Source organism: Equus caballus, chromosome 12 (assembly GCF_041296265.1).
Source record: "Equus caballus isolate H_3958 breed thoroughbred chromosome 12, TB-T2T, whole genome shotgun sequence".
Lineage (NCBI taxonomy): Eukaryota > Metazoa > Chordata > Mammalia > Perissodactyla > Equidae > Equus > Equus caballus.
In genome coordinates, this window is record NC_091695.1 from 47,543,043 (window position 1) to 47,563,709 (window position 20,667).

General features: G+C 63.6%; 2 protein-coding genes across 9 annotated transcripts in view; one reads left to right on the forward strand and one right to left on the reverse strand.

Annotated features, from left to right (window-relative positions):
* LSP1 (lymphocyte specific protein 1) overlaps positions 1 to 17,490 on the forward strand; it is a 48,174-nt gene extending 30,684 nt beyond the window's left edge. For 3 of the 7 annotated variants that reach the window (XM_070229028.1, XM_023654673.2, XM_023654674.2), the window contains 10 exons: positions 5,429 to 5,566; positions 7,609 to 7,776; positions 9,488 to 9,659; positions 10,034 to 10,126; positions 10,368 to 10,411; positions 10,583 to 10,664; positions 12,007 to 12,141; positions 12,451 to 12,528; positions 12,682 to 12,784; positions 17,046 to 17,490. In XM_070229028.1, the coding sequence (XP_070085129.1) occupies positions 5,429 to 5,566; positions 7,609 to 7,776; positions 9,488 to 9,659; positions 10,034 to 10,126; positions 10,368 to 10,411; positions 10,583 to 10,664; positions 12,007 to 12,141; positions 12,451 to 12,528; positions 12,682 to 12,771 (1,000 nt within the window). In that variant the 3' untranslated portion in view covers positions 12,772 to 12,784; positions 17,046 to 17,490. Of the gene's footprint in view, positions 1 to 742; positions 1,296 to 4,265; positions 4,375 to 5,097; positions 5,223 to 5,428; positions 5,567 to 7,608; positions 7,777 to 9,487; positions 9,660 to 10,033; positions 10,127 to 10,367; positions 10,412 to 10,582; positions 10,665 to 12,006; positions 12,142 to 12,450; positions 12,529 to 12,681; positions 12,785 to 17,045 lie in introns of those variants that run through there. The other 4 variants (XM_070229026.1, XM_070229027.1, XM_070229029.1 and 1 more) reach the window with 4 other exon arrangements.
* Positions 13,309 to 20,004, reverse strand: PRR33 (proline rich 33). Of its 2 annotated transcripts, none has more exons than XM_023654672.2 (2): positions 19,831 to 20,004; positions 13,309 to 15,974 (listed from the first exon to the last, which is right to left on the reverse strand). In XM_023654672.2, the coding sequence occupies exon 2, from the start codon at positions 15,963 to 15,965 to the stop codon at positions 14,520 to 14,522; it is 1,446 nt and encodes a 481-aa protein (XP_023510440.1). In that variant the 5' UTR covers positions 15,966 to 15,974; positions 19,831 to 20,004; the 3' UTR covers positions 13,309 to 14,519. The 2 variants fall into 2 exon arrangements, with proteins under 2 accessions (XP_023510440.1, XP_023510438.1); XM_023654670.2 differs by lacking the exon at positions 19,831 to 20,004 and adding an exon at positions 16,811 to 17,046.
* Between the last annotated feature and the right edge of the window lie 663 nt (positions 20,005 to 20,667).

A 20,667-nucleotide genomic window follows, 5' to 3' on the forward strand; every position in this document is an offset into this window, starting at 1 on the left:
GACCGCCAGGCTGACACTGGCTCTGTAGTCCCCCCCACTCAGCCCTCCCTTCCATCCCAGGCCCTGCAGCTGCGGGCCTCATCCGGTCACCCCGAGGATGACAATAGCCACCACCCCCCAACGCCTGCCTCCAACAGCCCCCACCCTGCGCTCTCCTCCCTGGTCGGAACCTTCCATAGCCCCCACAGCCCAGCTTAGCTGCTCCACATCGGGGATCTTCCCGAGACCTAAGGTCCCAGGCCCCTGGGTCCTGCCCGGTTAGTGCAGCCCCTCTGGGAGTGACAGCGATGGAGGGGTCAGGAAGGCTGGCACTCCTGCATGCAGGGCAGAGCTGAGCGCTCGGCACGGGTCAGCTCACTCGTCGTCCCATGGGGACACTGAGCCTCCAGTGGTGGGGTGACGGTCCAGGCTGTCGTCCAGGAACCCACCGAGGCTGGGCCTCACCTCTGAGCCCCGTGCACCCCTGCAGACCAGGCCCTGGAGGAGCCCTCGGGGAGGAGAGAGGCCCCACGTTGGAGGGATGGAAGGAGACAGAGGAGGCCTGGGTCTGGAGCCCTGAGGGTCTTGGCGCCCCCGGCCTTTCCCAAGCTCTCATGCTCAGCCCCAGACCACACCCTGTGCCGGGTCACCTCGGGCGCCTGATGCCCCAGCTGTGGCGCCCTCTCCGGTGCTGCCCCCGGACTCCTTAGGGCTTGCTCATCCCCAGGGCTCTCCCCAGGTTAGCCTGAGCCCCTTTGCACTTGCAGTCCCTTCCTACTGACCGTCTACCCGGGGGTCCCCAGGCACTCCCCATGCCACACTTAACTGGGTGCCTCCTCCTGGGGTCCCTACATCTCCCCTCTTGGGGTGCAGGACTGACACCCAGGGAGATCTGGAGGCTGCCAACCCTTTGTCTGCTGCACCATCCGGGCTTGTCCCTTCTCCTTCCTAATCCCCCTGTGTCTTCCCCTTCTCGTCCCAACTGGGCCTCCTTCCAGAATGCTAACCTGACGGTGCCTGTGCTGGCTTGGGATCTGCCAGGGCAGCCCATGAGGGGCTGCAGGGACCCGCTGTGACCTACCCACAGCCACGCCCTCCTGGCCTCAGCCATGCCGAGCGGTCCTCGCTCTCGCCTCACCCTCTCCCGGGCCCACAAACCCCTGCTCATCTTTCAGACCAAAGTTGCCTCCTGGGCTTCCCTGGGCAATGGGGCTTGTCTGCCTGGCCCACTGGAAATGGGTCACCTCCCCCCCACGCCCAGCAGGGCACGGACACACCCAGAAAGGTGCTGCTGGAAGGAGGGCTGGGCCGGGAAGGTGAGTGGGACCAGTGCCAAGGCGGTGGGGGGGCCGGTTCTCTGAAGCCATAGTTCCTGTGCCCACACCCCTGCCTGCAGCAGCCACCCCACTGCCACCCGCCGGCTCACACGGGCTGTGTGTGCTCCTGGCTCACCCCAGCTGCCTCTCTGCAAGGAGGAGTGCCAGCCGGTGCCCTGGCAATGCCACGTCACAAGCCCCTCCCCTCGGCCTGCATTGCACCACCAGGGAGAGGCACCCCCTGAGTGGTGGGGCGTGGGTGGTGCCCAGCCATTGCTCTCCTCTCCTGAGCTCCCCAACAGGGCCCCATCCTCGGCCTTGGGAGCTGCCCTCTGACCACGATGATCGGAGGCACTGATGTCCCACCACCCCTGGACGCCACGCTGCAGAGGCCTCTTGGCGGGCTCACTTCCCTCCACACTCTGTCCTTTCACTCACAGGCTCTGTGGTCACTTGAGGGGCCGGTCACTCTGCAAGTGTCCATCCCGCTCAATGGCATATAAGCCCCTGCGGATGCTAGCCATGGGAGGGGGCTGCAGACCTTGGTGGTCTGCAGGGAGACAGGTGCCCCAGCTCCTGGTGGGGTGACCAGGCCCAGCTTCCCAGGCCAGCTCCCATCAGTAGGGTCCGGAAGACTTGTGGCCAAGAACGTCGTCTGTGGGCCTAAAGGAAAAGTTCCTCCGTGACAGGCCAGGTCCGGCCCGGCTGCCCTCCCTTTGGCCCCCACCCCTAGTGGAGCCCGAAGCTTTCCCTGAGACTCTGAGCTGATCTTTAGGCACCAAGAGGCAGGAGGGGAGAGCCACGAGCCGCCTGTAGGGGGCACAATCGAGGCGGGACCGAGGCCTGATGCCCCTTCCAGAGCCAGCCAAAGGGGCAGGGGAGGAAGGAGATGGGACAGCTGGCAGGGCTGGGCTCAGGACTGGCACCGTCGGACCCTCAGTGGGGACTGGGGGGCTGCGGGGGAAGGAGAGGAAGGGGCTGGCGTCTTGAATCGGGGGCCTGTAGCGGGTGGACATGGCCAGAAGGGGCAGCCCTTGAACTCGGGGACCCCCACCCACTCAGAACAGGGATCCGTGAGCCTGTGCAGGCTCAACGGGGTCTGTGCACGCTGGTGCGCCCGGGTGGGGCAAGGCCCCGCAGCAGAGCCTGACCCCGGGGAAGGAAGGGCGAAGCCCCACTCAGCAGCCCCTCGGGCTGAGCCTGGGCCGTGCACAGAGCCAGAACAGACACAGGAAATAGCCTAATTGCATTTGCGCAGGAACACCAAATCCCTTGCAGCTGCACGCGGGCTGGGCCAGGGGCCACGGGCGGGCCCGGCCGTCGCCAGCGTCCTGACAGCTCCACTGAGCGTGCCAAGGGGTCTGGGCCGCCGGCCGGGTGGGGGGGCGCCTTTCCCAGGCCAGAGGCCCCCACCCCACCCCAGGAGAGCCGCCCCCCTCTCAGTTCCCAGAACGGAGCCCAGCTGTGGATCAGCGAGGGGGTGAGGTCATGGGAGGGGGCCAGGAGGGGCCGCATTACTCACATCCCGGGGCAGGCGGGAAGGGAGGAGGCGAGGAGGGAAGGGGCTGAGCCAGCTCCTTGTCCTTGGGCCCTGGGTCAGGGGCTAGGGGCTGGCGGCTTCTCCCAGCATAGGGGCTGGGGGAGACACTGGGAGCCCCTGCACCCCCACTCTACCCCCCAAGCTCCCTGACTGTGAGGGAGCCACGTGTGGATGGCAGGGGGCAACTGGCGGAGGGGCCAGCCCCTCAGTATGATGTTTTCAGAAAACTCACTTGGCCTCTAGCCCGGGCTGTTGGGGTGATGGCAAGGGAGACCGTGACAGTGTGCTGGGGCCCCCCGGGGGGACTGGAGTCGGTGTTTTGCCCTCAGCTATTCCCACGTCTGAGTCTGCATGTGTACATGGACATCCGTGGGTGCACACGTGTGTGTGCATGGTGTAGGTGGTCGGGCCCACGTGTGGCGCATGGGTGTGTGCCTACATGGGCCTGAGTGTGGGGCTCATAGAGAAAGCATGTGTGCACATGTGTGTTCCTGCCACGTGGCTATGTGCTGTGGGTTCCTGTGTGGGGCCTGGGACAGGAGCTGAGTGCAGGCTTGCGTGGGGCTGTCATGGCCTGGACAGGGCACCATATGTGCCGACCCTGGGAATTGCACATGTCTATGTGTGGGGTGACCAGACACCATGTGGCCTCTGCACCCAGTTGTGCTGGTGAAGGGTCTCGGGGACCTGGAGGAGAGGTCTGGGGGGCGGGAGTGGCTGCTTTGTCTGAGAGCGGCCTGTGAGAGTTCCTGAGACCAGGTCTGAGGGGGTCTGAGGTTCAGGCCCGTGAGCACATGCATGACCGTGGACATTTACCAGCATTTGCAGACTTAGACACAGGAATGCACACGCACACCCCCATGTACCACATGTTGGCTAAAACCCCCTAAACCCCACAAGGCAAACACGTCCGTGGGCCTGTATGGCTTGGACGCGGGAGCGAGGGCAGCAAAATGGCCAGTCTCACCCTCCAGGGGCCCCCTCGCAGCGGGGGGATCCCAGGAGAGGGCACCTTCTCTCCACCCCACAGCCCAGGACGCAGCCCTGAGCTCCCACCCACCATTTAGAGGGGCTGCTGGTGTGCCGAGCCAGGAGGGACCCCAGACCCCCGGTCCGTACAGCCCCGAGAGCACCCCAAGCTCTACCTCCCCAACCAAACACGGCCCCGCGGCCCCCCAGCCGCGGCCCGGAGCAGGAGGCTGGGCCTCATCTGCCGCCTGATGGGAGCCAGGTGTGGGGAATTAAGTGGCTCCCTGGGGCCCGTGGGGGTGGGAGTGGAAGGCACTTCTGAGGAGCGGGGTGGGCGGACTGGGGGTGCGGAGGTCTGAGCAGGCCGTCTGGTTTGCGTGGCTGGAGTTCCATGTGGCCGCAGCGGGGGGAGCAGGCCTGCAGCGGGGGCTGTGGAGGGGCCTGGCTTTTGTCTGAGAGGCTCCGAGGAGGCCTAGGAGAGATTAGATCATGCGCTGGCAGGGCTGCCGAGACCACGGGGCCGGCCCAGCCCGGCCAGGGGACGGAGGCCCAGAAGGAGCGGGCTGCGGGGTCAGGCAGCGGACACGGGCAGGAAGGAACTGAGACCCTGGCTTGGGGCAGTGAACCCCGTAGAAGCAGAGACCGGGGGCTCTCTCTCTCTGGCTCCGGCGGAACTGGGGGAGGCAGGGCCATGCCGGCCAGACGAGGCCTGTGGTGGTCCGAGATCTGCTGGGCCAGGGCCAGAGTGCACAGGCTCTGGACCCCCGTCCCAGGCAGACCTGTGCAGTTCAGAGGGAGGGACCCGGAGCAAGCATGGCTGTCAGCATGCTGTGGGAAGAAGCTCTCCTGGGCATGGCTATGCGGTGGGACTCAGTTTCCCCATCTTTGAAACAACCCAGAGAAACTGCACAGAGTGCTCTGAGAGGGTGGGCAGCAGCGTTGGGTGAGCTGACCCTGCAGGACGCCCCATTTGTGGGGTCAGGGCCAGGCTGGAGGCGGCCTCTTCTCTGGGCCCCCGGCCCTCTTGCTGGGTCACCTTCTCCCAATGTGCTGTGTTCTTAGGGACCAGGAAGGAGCATCGCTGCTGGGGTCGTTGGGGTAGGCAGGTGGCTGCCTAGCTGGGTCTGCTCCTGGCATGAGCCCAGCCCGGCCCGGCAGTCCCCGATTGGCCGAAGCTACAGCCACTTGACTCAGGTGGGATGCGTGGCCACAGCCAGCTCTCCACCCATCCAGGGACCTCTTCTCCCTGCTAGGGGCCAAAGCCGCACTGGCCTATGTCTTGCCTCTGATTAGGTCCAGGGAGCCAGACTGGTGGAAGAGAACGGAGGATCTGATCCCGTCCTCGGCTTTCTCCATGCCTGTCTGGACACGGGAGCCCCCTCCAGGGAGCCTCCTGCCAGGGGGCACGTGCTATCCAGGTGCCCACACAGCCCCAGGACTTCACCCCATACCCGGGGGCACCTTCATGACCATCTCAAGTGACCTCGGCTATAAAGATGGGGAAACTGAGGCACAGAGAGGGCAGGGGCTGGTTCAGCCTTCTCACCACGTGGCCCCCTCGAGGCCGGCTTGCATGGGAGAGGCAGGATGCGGACCGTGGCGTGACTGTCTCTGTGGCCCCCAGGCTCACCACTCAGTGGAGCGTGGAAGATGAAGAAGAGGCCGCGAGGGAGAGGCGCCGGAGAGAGAGGGACAGGCAGCTGCAGGCCCAGGACGAGGACGGAGATGGCCAGTCCCCGGAACAGCCAGAGCAGGAGAAACTGTAAGCAGCTCCAGCCAGCTTGCCTGGTCCTGCACCCCCAGGCAGAGGAGGAAGCTGGTGGTCGGGCCCTGGGCCGGGGTTCCCAGAGCAGATGACACCAAGGAGGAGCCCAGCCCTGGAGCAGGGGCAGGAGACAGAGGGGTTCTCAGGGTGAGGGTCGAAGCGCGGGTGCCAGTGGAGCCTGCCAGAGACATGTGCGGCCACCCCTCCCGGTGAGCCTCCCGGGGGCGCTGACTCAGGCCCTGGCCGCCCCGCGTGGTCCCGGCCCTTGCTTGGACCGACTCTGACCCCAGCTGCGAGGCCCCGGCCTCCAAGCCCCCCGCCCAAGCTCCTCGCTGCCGGTGACTCAGGGAGGCCGCATCCAACTTGGCGGGCCGTGGGCCGGCTCGTTTCCTCCTGCACGGAGGCCCCGCGGAGGGGCTGGGCTGTTTTCCCAATCGTACCCCCTCCTCCAGCCCTGTCTTGCTGCATTTTCTCCTAGTCAGCAGCTCTGGGCGGGGTGGGGTGCTGTAGCGGTCGTGGCCTCTCAGGCCAGGTCCTGGGCCTACCAGGCAGGGGCTGGGGAGCAGGCGGGGAGCCCACCGGGGCCAGGGTCGCAGGCCTGCAGTGGGGGACAGAAGGCAGGGCTCACCCTACCGTCCAGGGAAGGAGCCTACGGGCCAGGGCCCTGGGGGCCCAGCTGGGAGAGCAGAGAGAGCTGTCACCCACACACAGGGACTCCAGGCTGATGGCGGAGGCACAGTTCAGCTCTCAGGGAGCCCTAGACTGATGAGGGAGGCACAGCCCGGCTCTCGAGGAGCCCTAGACTGACGGAGGAGGCACAGCCCAGCTCTCGGGGAGCCCTAGACTGACGGGAGAGGCACAGCCTGGCTCTCGGGGAGCCCTAGACTGACGGGGGAGGCACAGTCCAGCTCTCGAGGAGCCCTAGACTGATGGGGGAGGCACAGCCCAACTCTCAGAGAGCCGTAGACTGACGGGGGAGGCACAGCCCAGCTCTTGGGGAGCCCTAGACTGATGGGGGAGGCACAGCCCAACTCTCGGGGAGCCCTAGACTGATGGGGGAGGCACAGCCCGGCTCTCGGGGAGCTCTAGACTGACGGGGGAGGCACAGCCCGGCTCTCGGGGAGCTCTAGACTGACGGGGGAGGCACAGCCCGGCTCTCGGGGAGCCCTAGACTGACGGGGGAGGCACAGCCCGGCTCTCGGGGAGCCCTAGACTGACGGGGGAGGCACAGCCCGGCTCTCGGGGAGCCCTAGACTGACGGGGGAGGCACAGCCCGGCTCTCGGGGAGCCCTAGACTGACGGGGGAGGCACAGCCCGGCTCTCGGGGAGCCCTAGACTGACGGGGGAGGCACAGCCCGGCTCTCGGGGAGCCCTAGACTGACGGGGGAGGCACAGCCCGGCTCTCGGGGAGCCCTAGACTGACGGGGGAGGCACAGCCCGGCTCTCGGGGAGCCCTAGACTGACGGGGGAGGCACAGCCCGGCTCTCGGGGAGCCCTAGACTGACGGGGGAGGCACAGCCCGGCTCTCGGGGAGCCCTAGACTGACGGGGGAGGCACAGCCCGGCTCTCGGGGAGCCCTAGACTGACGGGGGAGGCACAGCCCGGCTCTCGGGGAGCCCTAGACTGACGGGGGAGGCACAGCCCAACTCTCGGGGAGCCCTAGACTGACGGGGGAGGCACAGCCCGGCTCTCGGGGAGCCCTAGACTGACGGGGGAGGCACAGCCCGGCTCTCGGGGAGCCCTAGACTGACGGGGGAGGCACAGTCCGGCTCTCGGGGAGCCCTAGACTGACGGGGGAGGCACAGTCCGGCTCTCGGGGAGCCCTAGACTGACAGGGGAGCCCTGGCTTAATGGTGTGAGACACAACCTTGGCCTCAGGCTCCTCCAGGCCATGGAGGGACATAGTGCTGTCCTCAAGGATTCTCTGACAATGGGGAGACTCAGCCCAGCCATGGGGTGCTGCCACTTGAAGCCCAGGGTCTGAGAGGGGAGGAGGTGCGGGGGTGCCCAGTCCTGAGCCCCCTGAGCTGCTCTTCCAGCCTCAGCCTGAAGCCCTCCGAGGCCCCCGAACTGGACGAGGATGAGGGTTTCGGTGATTGGTCGCAGAAGCCGGAGCAGCGGCAGCAGCACTCCGGAGCTGGGGAGCCTGTGGATGGCGGGGCGCCCCCTCGGGCTGAGAGTCCGGAGGGGGAGCAGGAGGAGGACAGGCAAGTGGGGGTCCCCTTCCCAGCCAGCCCCTCCAAATGTCCCCGTGGCTGTGAGAGGGGAGAAGAGAGGAAGAGGGCAAGACGGCATGGCGGTCGGGGAAGGGGCTGTGGGAGGGCGGGGAGGAAATCTCATTCCTGGGCTCCCCTGGGCCCCTGGGCCCCATCCAGCCCAGCTGTGGCCTCAGGCCGGGGTGTTGCCACATCAGCACACATCTGCAGCCCACTTACGTAATGGAGGCTCTGCGCCCCCGCCACCCGCCCTCCCTTCCTCCCTCGGGGCTGGCTGATCTCCATTCCCACGGAGGGGAGCAGGTATTTCCAGATGTGCGGCCTTCGAGCCGGCCTTGGGGGGACAAGCTTTCCAGATGTGCAGACGTGTTTGCCGGTCTGAACCCGGGTGGGGTGGGAGCCAAAGCACCCGGGGGGCCCAGGGATGGGGGGCTGCTCCCAGAGCCTCACCCACCCCAAGTCAGGGGTCTGAGCTGCTCTCAGGACCCTGCAGGCTGTGTCCCAGGGCCCACTGTAGTCAGGGTTCTCGCTCTGCTCAGGAGCTCTTTGCCTCAATTGTCACCAGACTTGAGTCTCTCCCCTCTCTGGGCCACTTCTCAGCCCCTTCGAGACCCCGAAGCAGCATTGAGCTCTCACTCAGACCCCTCCTCTTGTTTAACCATCGCTTTTCCATCCCACAAGCAGGCTCCCACACCCCAGGAGCCAGCTGCCTAGCTGGGGCCTGGTCCTGGCTTAGCCCTCTGCCCACTAACTACCCTCTCCGAGCCTCAGTTTCCCCATCTGCCTTTGGGAGTCAGGGCACAGTCTGCATTTCTGAGCTGGGGCTGGGGTTGACATGGGTGGGCTCAGCCCCACCGGCCGCTGCTCCTTCCTCCTCAGCCGGCTGCAGGCCCCACTGTCCAACAGCAGGGGGCACTTACGCTCTTCGGCTGAATCTTGCCGGACTGATCCTCAGAGCCGGCCCCCTCCCTGCCCCCCGCACCTGCCTGGCCCGCACCCTAGCAGCTGAATGGGCCTCTGTGTGTCTGCCGCTGGCTCAGACCCCGGCCCACCTTGGGTGGTGGGTCTGGGTCTTGGCTGGCACAAACACCAAGAGGCCTGAAATCATGGAAAATGCGAGAATTTCCCATCCTCTTCTCCAGGTTCGGTCCCACTCAAATGCAGAGCCACGCAGCTGCCAGCAGGCTGGCCTCCCCTCCCCAGTGCCACCGCGGTCAGCCCCTCTCCTGGGAGATGTGGTCCTAGCTGTGACCCTGCCCTTGCCTGTCCTCCAGCTGACCAGCCCCCAAACCTCCCCAACAGACCCCACCTCACTCCCACTTGCCCCCACGCAGAGCAGGGCAGGAGCAGGCTGCCCACAGAGGACAGGGACAAGCAGGACACGAGGCTGGGGCTCGTGCAGAGAGCCTGGGGACAGGGTCTACCCTCAGCGGGAGGGTGCCCTTCAGTCAAGAGAGGCCTGCCCAGCAGCGATGGAGCAGTGGGCACTGTTCTCCAAGGGGGCCCAGGGACAGAGGGCCGGCTCTGAGGTCCTTAGGCCCATTTCCCCAAACAAGCTGGGGTCTCGGGCTTCCTTGCCACTCAACTGGTGTGACCACCCCCCTCTTACAGATGGGGAAACTGAGGTTTGGAAACGGGAAGGGACTTGAACCAAGCAATCAGATAGCATTCAATCTGATTGCCTCCCTCTTCCTGCCTGCAGGCCCCACCAGCATGGTCCCGGGAACGAGGATGGTGACAAGCTGAGCCCAGCTGGGGTCAGCCTGGAGGAGTTGCGTCTGAGCCATGGGTCAGAGCCCCAGGACGAGACAGAGCCCAGAGGCCCAGAGGGGACCAGCCAGGGCCTGGCAGAGGCTGAGGAGGCAGAGGAGCAGGTGACAGGGGCTCCCCTTGGGGTCAGGGCACACTCCGACCCCTGGGCTGGGTCTGTCTCTGCTGCCTGCATGCTCTCTGAGCCTCATGGGACCAGCCCAGAGGGAGCCAGCTCCCTCTACCCGTAGACTTTGTAGCTCCCACATTCAGAGGATGGTGGGGCTTGGTGACCCTGAGTGATGGGTGACAACTCCCTGGACTCATCAGTCCCTGTTGCTGACAATTCCAGAACTTGAGCATGTCAGGGCCGGAGAGGACCTGAGGCCCAGGGAGGGGAAGGAGCTCCCGGGGGTGGGGCGGGGGCAGGGCAGAGGGCAAGAGAGATGCAAAGCAGGTGGTGGTCATCCAGTCCCATAACCTCATATTCTGTTCCCAGCACCAGAAATGTCAGCAGCCCAGGGCACCCAGCCCCTTGGTCCTGGAGGAGACGACCGAACAGGGCTCACCTCCCCTGAGCCCCAGCATCAAAGTAGGTCAAGCCCCCAAGCCTGCCTCCTTTTCCTCTCTCCCAGACTCCTGGGCAAATGACAGCCCCGGAGAGGCAGCCACACGTCCGCTCCTGCTCTCCGCTATCCCCTCTGCCCTGCTCTCAGCAAATCTTTGAGAAAGAAACCAATGGGTGGTTGGATTGGTGGATGGGAGTGGCTTGGGGATAGAGAGCGGGCCTTGCTCTGGCTCTGAAGCCTCACGGCTCTGCCCACCTTCCACAGCTCAGTGACAGAACCGAGTCCCTGAACCGCTCCATCAAGAAGAGGTATGTCTGACTGCTTTCCAGCCTGGGACATTGGGTTCTCCAAGAGGGGTTGAAAGAGAGGGGCCCAGGGGCTGAGATCCGGGGGCCTGAGAGAACTCTGGCAGGGCCTCAGAGTGGGATATAGAAGCTGAGTGAGGGGGCATGAGTCATGACCCTTCTCCTGTCCTTCAGTAACAGTGTGAAGAAGTCCCAGCCAGCCCTGCCCATCTCCAAGATTGATGAGCGGCTGGAGCAGTACACCCAGGCCATCGAGGTATGATCAGACTCCTCCTCTTCTACTGGATCCCTCCTCCATTCATGCACCCATTTCTCTATCCAACCAACGTCCCTCCATCTAACCAACGCCTCATCCAACCTACACTCTTCGATCCAACTGATACTCCTCCATCTAATTCATATTGCTCCATCCAACCATCACTCCATCGTCCAATCAGCACCACTCTATCCAACCAATACCATTCCATCCAACCAATGTCCCTCCACCCAACCAATGTCCTGCCATCCAATCAACACCATTCCATCCAACCAACACCTCTCTATCCAACCAACACTCCTCTATCCAACCATCACCCTTCCATTCAACCACCACCACTCCATCCAAACAATGTCCTTCCATTCAACCAACACTCCTCCATTCAACAAATACCCCTCCATCCAACCAACACACCACCATCCAATCAACACCCCTCCACCCAGCCAACACCACTTCATCCAACCAATGTCCCTCCATTCAACCAACACTCTTTCATATAACCAATCCTCTTCCATCCAACCAACCTTTCTTCATCCAACCAACACTACTCTATCCAACAAACAACCTCCATGCAACCAATATCCCTCCCTGCAGCCAATATCCCTCCATCCAACAAACATTCTTCCATCCAACCAATGTCCCTGCATCCAGCCAACACCCCTCAATCCCCCCAACAGCCCTCCATCCAACCAGTGTCCATTTATCCATCCAATACCACTCCATTCAACAAACACCACTCTATCCAATCAATGTCCCTCCATCCAACACCCCTCTATCCAACCAATGCTTCTCCACCCAACCAATGTCTCTCCTTCCAACCAAGACTCTTCCATTCAACCAACTCCCCTCCATCTAATCAACACCCCTCCATTTAACCAACACTATTCTATTCAACCAATGATCCTCCATACAACCAATACCCCTCCATACAACCAATGCCCCTCCATTCAACCAACTCCCCACCATACAACCAACACCCTTCCATCTAACCAATACCCTTCCGTACAACCATCACTCTTCCATCCAACCAACTCCCTTCGGTGCAACCCATGCTCCTCCAGCCCTAATGCCATAGGTAGCATGAGGATAGCCCCACATCTGTCTTGTATCCCATCATATCACCTGTGCTCTCCAGAACAAGGGGATTTCACGAGTACACCAAACGGGGAAATGCGCATCTTTTCAGAGTGCCTTGCTTGGGCCCTGCATTGTGACAGCACTCCCAGGGAAATGTGAAGATACAGAGGATGTTGCCCGTGCGCTGGAGGGTCTCACCACGCCTCTCTGACATGGCCCATGTGGCCGTTCACTAAAGCAGTTCTGGGCTCTATCTCCTCTGCAGACTGCTGGCCGGACCCCCAAGCTAGCCCGCCAGCCCTCCATTGAGCTGCCCAGTATGGCCGTGGCGAGTACTAAGAGCCGGTGGGAGACGGGAGAGGTGCAGGCTCAGTCCGCCGCCAAGGCCCCCTCCTGCAAGGTAGGACCCCCTCCTCAGTAAGGAAGGGGGAGACCATCAAGGCTGAAGTCTGAGCAGACAGCAGTGGGGCATCTGAGGGAGCTGGGGTCGCCAGGCTGCCCAGGGGTGGAAAGCTGTGTGCAGAAGGCTGGTTGGGTAAGTGAAGGTGGACAGGGCCACCTTCCTTTCCTGCCTCTTCCCCTGGGCTGTCCCACAAGGAGGCGGGTGGGCAGGCCTTGGGCCCCTGACCAGGCAGGAGAGAAGGGCCCAGGGCTCTGAGAGCCCGGTCAGGGGTCTGTACCTGTGATGTGTCCTTCCTTCTTCCCCCAGGATATTGTAGCTGGAGACATGAGCAAGAAAAGCCTCTGGGAGCAGACAGGTGGCTCCAAGACGTCGTCGACAGTTAAGGTAGGGTCTAAATAGGCTGATGAGGGGAGGGAGGGTCCGGCAGGTGAGAGCCAAGAGGGGCTTGTCTTCAGTGCATCTGGGAGGGCTTCCCAGAGGCAGCGCCATCTCCCTACTGCGGCTCTCACCTTTGCTCTCGGTCTCCTTCCCCAACAGAGCACCCCGTCTGGGAAGAGGTACAAGTTTGTGGCCACCGGACACGGGAAATATGAGAAGGTGCTTGTAGACGAAGGCTCGGCACCCTAGGCCGCCCTTCTCGGTGAGTCCAGGGCAGCGGCCGGAGCATGATTTGCTGTGCATGAAATGTGCTGTTCTGGGAATGTGGCAGGCCTGCTTGTCCGTGTCACCAGCTGTCAGGGCAGCCTCCGAGGGCCAAATGCCCAGCCCCAGAGTCAGCCAGAACCCAGACCCCACTGGGCCTCCCAGCCCCCTGCAGACTCTCGCCCGTCACCCCCATCTTACACAGGACGCGAACATTTGGTCACTTTCCCGGCTGCACCCTGCTCAGCCATTCTCCATGGGGAAGCTCAAACCTCCCTCTGTGGGGGCCACAATGTCCCGACTGGGCTCATTAGGCAGTGAGGTCGTCATGGCCCCTGCAGGGCTTATGTTGGAAGAAGTGGACGGGATGGAGCCCCAGGAGCTGGGGTCCCCGCCTGGTGGTAAACTGAGGGTCTGAAAGGGACTAGAACCTTGGTCTTACCCTCCTGCCCCTGGGGGGACCGCTTCACTTTCTACCGCCCTCCCATCACCTGGCAAAGAGTCAGAAGGATGACCTGCTGCTATGGTTAGACACACTTTTATTAGTGGCCTGGGTCCCAGGATCCATTTATAGCACCCGTGACATCCTGGCCCCTACCGACTGCTGTTCCCCCTCCTGAGTCCAGCTCCCAGGAGCTGGGGCTAGAGTTTTCCCCAGGTCCTTCCGGATCCTCTCCCATTGCAACCGGCCCCCATCAGAGCCTTGGCACTTGCCCTGAGTCAGACCCCAGCTCATTGCAGCCTAGCGGCCCCCAAAGCAGCATGAGGCCTGAGGTCCCATTCACCGCCCCTAGCTGGGCTGTAGCCCCTCCTCAACCACTCTGCTGGGCTGTTCTCCGAGCCCCAGGTCTGAGGATAGGCCCCATCCAGCCATTGAAGCCCGGTCCTGACTGATGCTGAGGCCCTGCCCCTCTCTCTCCCAGCAGCGAGCACCCCTCAAGCTCTGGCCCCAGGTGGGGAAGCAGAGATGGGCAGCTAAAGGGACAGGGGTGCAGGGCCGGCTTCCACCGAGCCTGGGGCTCAGCTCCCCACATCTGTCAGGGCTCTATCATCGGGATGCAGCTAACAGTGCGGGTGACTGGATCACCCTGACCCCTCTGGCTCCACAGAGCAATTGTAAACCCATCCCCAGAATCTCTCACGGTAGAAGGGAGGGGGACCGCAAAGCCCGGCCCCAGAATCCCCCCGTCCTGTCCAGCCTCTGAGTTCACTGAGCAGAGCACCCTTGGGCTGAGTCCAGCCCTCCCTGCTCACCACCTGCAGCCCTCGGGGGCTCCAGGCTTCCCCAGAGACCCGGGCAGGTGCTCCGTGCAGACTGCGGGCTGCTGCCGCCTCCCTGTACCTCCTTGCCCTCCGCCCCGTGCGAGACTCAGGCCGGCCCAGCCCTGCAAGTCAACCCAACCCCCTGCCTCATACAGACTTAGGTGCTTCCCATCTCACCAGAGGCTTCACCCCGAAAGCCCCCACACTCTACCGCCTGCAGACCCCTCCACACCACCGAGGCACGCCTCCTCCTCAACCCCACCTGCTCCCAGCCTCATCCCACCTCCCATCACGGACCTTCACGCCCCCATCCAGCCAACCTGCCCCTCCTGGCACCCCAGCACCCCCAGGTTCCCTCAGCCCCCATCTGGCCCTGGTGCCCTCTTCAGTGGCCACAGCTTCCCAGCTAGACCGTCAGTCCCTCTTGTATTCACCCCCATGGTCCTGGGCCCTGGGGCTGCCCCAGCCATTCACTGCAGCCTCCAGCCTGCCGCCGTCCTGTTGAAGTTCCTGGGCTGGGGGCTCAACTCCAGGACAGGGTGGCTCTTGGGAGGGGGCCTGGTGGCCACCTCCTGCAGCTTCCGGGCATTGAAGCGAGGCCGACAGAGGAAGGGTAGGCGGCTGAGGCCGGCCAGGGTGCACGCCCCGTCCCTGGGCCCTGCCGGGCTGCCACGGGACTCGGCCACCGACATGCGGTACAGCACTGCATCCCACATCCTGGAGGCCCGGGAGACAGGAGGCCGGGGTGCTGGGCTGGCGGGGACGGTCACCTCCTGCTCCGCACGCTCTGGGCCCGGCTCCGGCCCCGGGAATGGGGGCTCCTCCATCAGCTGCTTCTTGAGGCGTATCCAGCCGCTGAGCTGAGGCTTGGGTGCGACTTTGGGGACAGGGCACGGGTGGGGACCTGATGGTGGAGTCGGGGACGAGGCCCGGTGGGGGCTGGAGACCTGCTCAGGCACTGCAGTAGGGCCAGTCGTTGGGGGCTCCTCCGTGCACTCAGCATCAGGGGCCACAGAGGCTGGCCTGTAAGGCGAGAGTCCTGGAGAGTGGTAGGTGGGGGCTATGGGCACCACAACCCGGGTGCTGACTTCTCTGGGCACTGAGGCCTGGAAGCCAGGTGGTGGCCTGGGCACCGGGGACATCTCAGGCCAGGGACTGGCAGTCTGGGCCCCAGTGGGCAGTGGGCGGATATGGGCTACTGGGATCACGGGCTGGGCCCCAGGAAGGCACAATGTTGTGTCTTGGTCCTGGCTCCCAGGCCCCCCATCCAGGGCTGTCTGGGGGTGCTCAGAGATCCCAGCCTGTGGGGACGGCGTCAGCCGAATGTGCACCTGGCTGACGTGGGTAGCCCCCACTGCAGGAGCCAAGACTTGGGCGAAGCCACTGGGGGACCGCGTGGGTTCTGGGGCCGGAGTTACCAGCTGGGGACTCGTGGCCTTAAAGTGAGTGGCCAGGCTCCTGCGCTGGGTGAGGCTGAAGGAGAATGTGGATTTCTGAAGGGGGGACACCACGTGGTGGATGACGGGGGTGTGGGGGGTGCGGGGTAGTGCAGCCACCACGCGCGGGGCCTCAGCAGGGCGTGGGGCCTCCTTGGCAGAGCGTGGGGCCTCGGCAGGGCGTGGGGCCTCGACAGGGCGCCGGGCTTCGGCAGGGCGCGGGGCCTCGGCAGATTGCGGGGCTGTGGTCTCCTGGTCGTGGCTGGCCTCACTCACAGGGGACAGGGAGATGCGGAAAGCCCCCAGCGGGGCAGGGGGCCCGCCCCCAGTCATCTTCTTCCGGGCTGCCTTCCTCAGAAGTTTCTGCAGACGCAGGTTGTCCTTCCCCGGCTTGGGCAGGAGGGGCGGTGGGGGTCCAGGGGGGCCTTGGGGGCATGGGCCAACAGCCTCAGGGGCCATGGAGGCAGCTGAGATGAGCATCGCTGCACCCTGGGGTGGAGAGGGGCAGCCATCAGGTCAGCCCTCCTCACTTCCCTTCCCCCTCCCTGTGGGGGCACATGGTCCCCCTGTTGTGCAGGAGGACCCAAGGTCCAGAGGGGCACAGCCTGACCATCAGAGGCTCTGTTTCCTAAGCACTCAGCACCTGCCAGGTGCGTTCTAGGCAGGTCTGTCTGCATCAGCAACTCTGTGAGGCGGCCCCACCTCACTCTGGTTTGGGAACGAGCCCACAGGGGCCCGAGTGGCTCGGCGGGTGATGGACGAGGGCTGGAACTTGGCTCCAGGCACCGCTGCGTGCACAGCCTGGGCTGGGAGACCCACAGGCAAGCTCCAAGCGGGAGGCACGTGCTGGGCGGGCCGCCCGCGGGGACAGGAAGAGCGCCTGCCCGCTAACGGCGAGGGGCGCCACGCCGTCGCCGGCCTGACCGCAGGCGAGTCCGCTGCAAGCCAGCGGTGAGGGTGGCGGCCAGAGGCTCAGGGAAGCAGAGGCCGCATCATCAGAGGTAGATTTGCCGGGAGGTGGGAGCAATTTTTGCTGACCTATGCTAAATGGGATGTTCCCACAGACATCTCGGCTGGGGTGGTCCCAGCCAAGCCACCCGCCCTGGTTTCTGGGCGCCACGTGCTTGCAAGGACGTTGACAAATGGCGTCTGGGCCAAGCCAGAGGCCAGCCGGTTTAGGGGAGGAGGCAGGCCTGGGGGCTGCTGCCCCTGGGGCCAGCTCTGTCAGGCAGGAGCAGTTCTGCCTAGGGAGGGGCCAAGAGATCTGCTGGGGGCTCACACTCAGGTGCTGCCCACCTCTGGGGGTCCAGAAACCACAGATCTACCTGCGGGGGCCTGCCAGGCTAGCAGGCAAACAGGTGATGGACGGCACTCCCTCCACCTCGGGTCCCAAGCAGAGCTCAGGTCGTTTAGCAGGCTTCCCAGGTGGAGGCCGACACAGGGTTCCGGCTGCTGGAGGGTGGAGGCTGCTCCCGGTGGTGGGAGGGGGTGTGGAGGGCAGCAGGGCTGTGGCCTTCCTGGCACTGCAGCGTCACACTCCCCACCGTGCCTGTGTTTCAGCTTTCCTGCCGCTGCAGTGCAGGCTGAGCTCCCTCCGTGCTCCCAGGGGAGAGTCCAGCCGGATGCCCACCCTGGCCTGCCGAAGAAGCTGCTTCCATCACCTGCTTGGCCTGCCCACGCCCCTCCAACACCCGCCACCACCACAACCTCTTTGCTCCTGGACCCTCCACCTTCTCTCCCCTCCCACTGTCTGACCATGCCCCCCCCCAGCCTGGCTCTGCCTCTTATAAGCTCAGGCTGGCAGCTGGCTAAAGGGACCCCCTCCCCCAGAGAAGCCAAGAACTCCCAAGGAAGGTGCAGCCTGTGCAGAGAGAGGGCATCTGTGGGGGACCTCATGGTCAAGAGCCAGTGACACCTGAGCTGGATGCTTAGGCCCTACATCCTTCTCTGCCCCCTGCTTGCAGACCAATCCATTTTGTGCAATAAAGCTCCTCGTGTGTCCCCATGTGCTGACTCTCTGGTGCTCACTAACTGGGGGAGGGACATGGGAGCCAGGCCAGCCAGGTTGGAAAGGCCATCCCCCTCATACAGTGGTGGGACCCAGGCCTCTGGCTCCGGATCTGGACACTCTGTGTTCTGTCCCATGGGCTTCTGCAGCGTCAGACTCTGGGGTCTGAGGTGTAGTGGCCTAAGTTGGGGCATACACATTGTGTGGGGTCCAATCCTCCTCTTCTAGGACATCTAGGATGCTTCCTCCCTTGACTGGCCTGATAAAAACTTTACAGCACCCAAACCACTGTGCACTTCTGGTCTGTACCCCTAGACTGTGCATCCCCTGAGAACAAGACCCACCTTGGTGTCATCCCCCATCCCAGCACCCAGGAGGTGCTGAGTGAACATTTAGTGGGTAGACAGATGAGTGAAGGATGGATGGATGGATGGATGGATGGATGGATAGACAAAGAATGGGTGGATGGGTGGATGGGTGGATGATGGATGGAGGGATGGATGGATGAATGACAGACGGGGGGATGATGAATGGATAGAGGGAGGGAGGGAACGGGTGGATGTATGAACTGATGGATGGTTGGGCAGGTGGATGGACTGATGTATACACAGACAAGCGAATGAGTCATTGAGGGATGGATAGATAAAGAATAGATGTATGGGTGGATGGGTGGATCTACAGAAGCGATGCGAGATAGATGTGCAGAAACACAGTTGTACAGAGAGGAGACAGGAGAAGAGAAGTAGAGGCGGTCAGATAAACGCGTGCTGCACAAGACAGTGGGTAGATGGTTGGATGGGTGGGTGGATACGTGAGTGGGTAGATGGATGCATGGATGGATGGATGATGGGAGGGAGGGAGGAAAGTAGTAATTTGAGGACGGATGTATGAAAATGAATGGGTGGGTGAATGGACGGAGTGTGAAGCGGGAGACAGAGCCGGGCCATCCTCCCGAGCCCTCCCCCACTCCCTGCTCCTGCCCTCAGGTCTGACATTGAGCACTGCTGCCCTCAGTGCCTGGGGAGCCTTTGAAGAGCAGGCCCCCTGGACCCTTGGCATTCTAGGCCCGGCTCTACTCGGAGCCTCCATTTTCTGAAGTCTTCATGGTCAAATCTGCCTGTCTCCCACAGGACAGAGTAAGTGTGGACAGCTCAGAAGTGTTAAAACTCAACAAAGCCATGGCCACCTGTCCTCACCCACGCCCACCTCTGAGGCAGCGTCCGGGGCTGTGCTCTGCCAGCTAGGGAACATCCTCCAGGGGACACGGTGCTCTCTCCCTTCCCACCCAGCTAGATGGGACATTAGCCGAGGGCAGCAGGCAGAAGCAGCTGCAAAGTCCAGGGCTGGGTAGTGAGCTGGGACCAGAGTGGACAGCATTGAGGGGCAAGAGGCAGTGGGGCAGGACAGAACAGGAGGCAGCCAGCCATGCTTCCCTGATGGACCCAGCCCCTCTCGGATCTTCAGCACCCTGGCCTGGCTTTGGGGACAAGGACACAGGGTCTGTCTCCTCTGGATATTACTGACGCCCACTGCCATAGCGAGCCCCTGCCTCTCAGCGCCTGGGGGGTCAGGGCCTGCCCACCGCAAGATTGAGAGGCTCAAAGGGGCCCCTACCCAAGGGGTACCTGGCTGGGGATGCCCAGGCACTGTCCCTCTGCCATCTGTCCTGCCTGCCTGAGAGGCCCCATCTGACACCCCCTTGTTACCCTGCCCTGGGTACTGAATGCCAGCCCCGCACACAGGAGACAGAGCAAACCGGTGACTATAGATCACGCAGAAGCACCCCAGGCGTGTGGGGCGGCAGCCATGGGGGCTGGGAAAGGCTCATCCCCCAAGCGCTGTGTCAGCAGCTTCTATCTCGGGCCTGGCAGAGCCCAAGCCTGAGAAGCTGGGCCGACTGGGAGCTCAGGCTGGAACCAGCATGGACGCCCAGGTCAGCTCAGGGCTCCTAGAAGATGTTCAAGGTCCCTTGGGCCCCACCACCCCCAACCACGCACACTGGGGCCAGAACCCAGATCAAGAGACCCCTGCCCTCCCCCACCACCCCTGAGAGAGCTGGAGCCAAGACGCTGGGTGGGGGGGCTCCCTCTCACTGCCTCCTCCCTGCTCCCCAGCTCTGCTCAGCTTTGCCAACTTCTGAAGCCCACCCCCTGCCGTGGGCCCCTGGCCGAGGCCCTGCACAGTCAGTTCTCAAACTCTTACTGGGGATGAGCTCAGTCTCCCACCGCACACCCCATCCCTTGCCTCCACCCCAGATCTCCAGGCCCCCTCCAACCCCCAGGGGAGCCCCTGCCCTGACCCCTCTCCTCCCGGCCCAGCCTGGCGAGTGTGGATTACCTGCCACAGGCCCTCGGCAGCCGGTGGCCTGTCCAGCAGTGCCCGCTCAATGCCGTCCGGCCGCAGCACGGGCCTGGCGACCTGAGGGGGAGGTCGCCGATACCCAAAATAAAACCTGCCCAGTCCCTCTGACCTCAGCGCCCGCTGTCTGGCTCAGTCTGCTCGCAGGAGTGCACCTGCCAGAGGCCAAGGCTGCTGAGCGGGCAGGCACCCTCCTCTGCTGGCCAAGCAGGGCCACTGCAGGGGCCGTGCCACCTGCAGGCGCAGCCCCTAAGAACACCCCGGGCGTGGGCGACGAGCAGCCAGCAGCTCCCTGGGGGAGGGCGTCCACAGTCAGAACAGGACTGATGAGCATGGGGCTTCCCAAGGCAAGCTCCAGCAGGCCTGCAGACAGGGCCAAAGGCTCCTGTCCCCACATGGGTACCTGCATCTATGTCTGTGCGGGGTCGGGGCAGGGTGGTTGTCCTCAGGTCTCTTACCAGAGCCAGAGTGAGAGGAACCAGCCTGAGAAGGGACATCAGCACCCACCATGGGGGAGGTGATGGGCCAGGTGGCCCCCCTAGAGCCGCTCAGGATCGTTTTTCGGAAGTAGCTCTACAGATGACCCCACTGGGGAGAATGCTGTTCAGAGCCAGTAAAGCATACGGGTGCGTGTGGCCTGCAGACCCTTACCCATCCGAGGACCTAGACAGATGGAAGGGAAGGCACTGGGCCAGAGAAATTCAGAGTTCTGACCAGCAGGGAAGGAATCTCCCCAGCAGCTCTGGCCTCCAGGGGCTGCCCACAGCCAGGAGCTCTGGGGAGGTAGGCAAGGGAGGGGCTCGGTCCTGCAAGCCG

Bases quoted from the DNA above. Each gene is read 5' to 3' on its own strand.
- PRR33 (XM_023654672.2), bottom strand. From the start codon at position 15,965: ATGCTCATCTCAGCTGCCTCCATGGCCCCTGAGGCTGTTGGCCCATGC.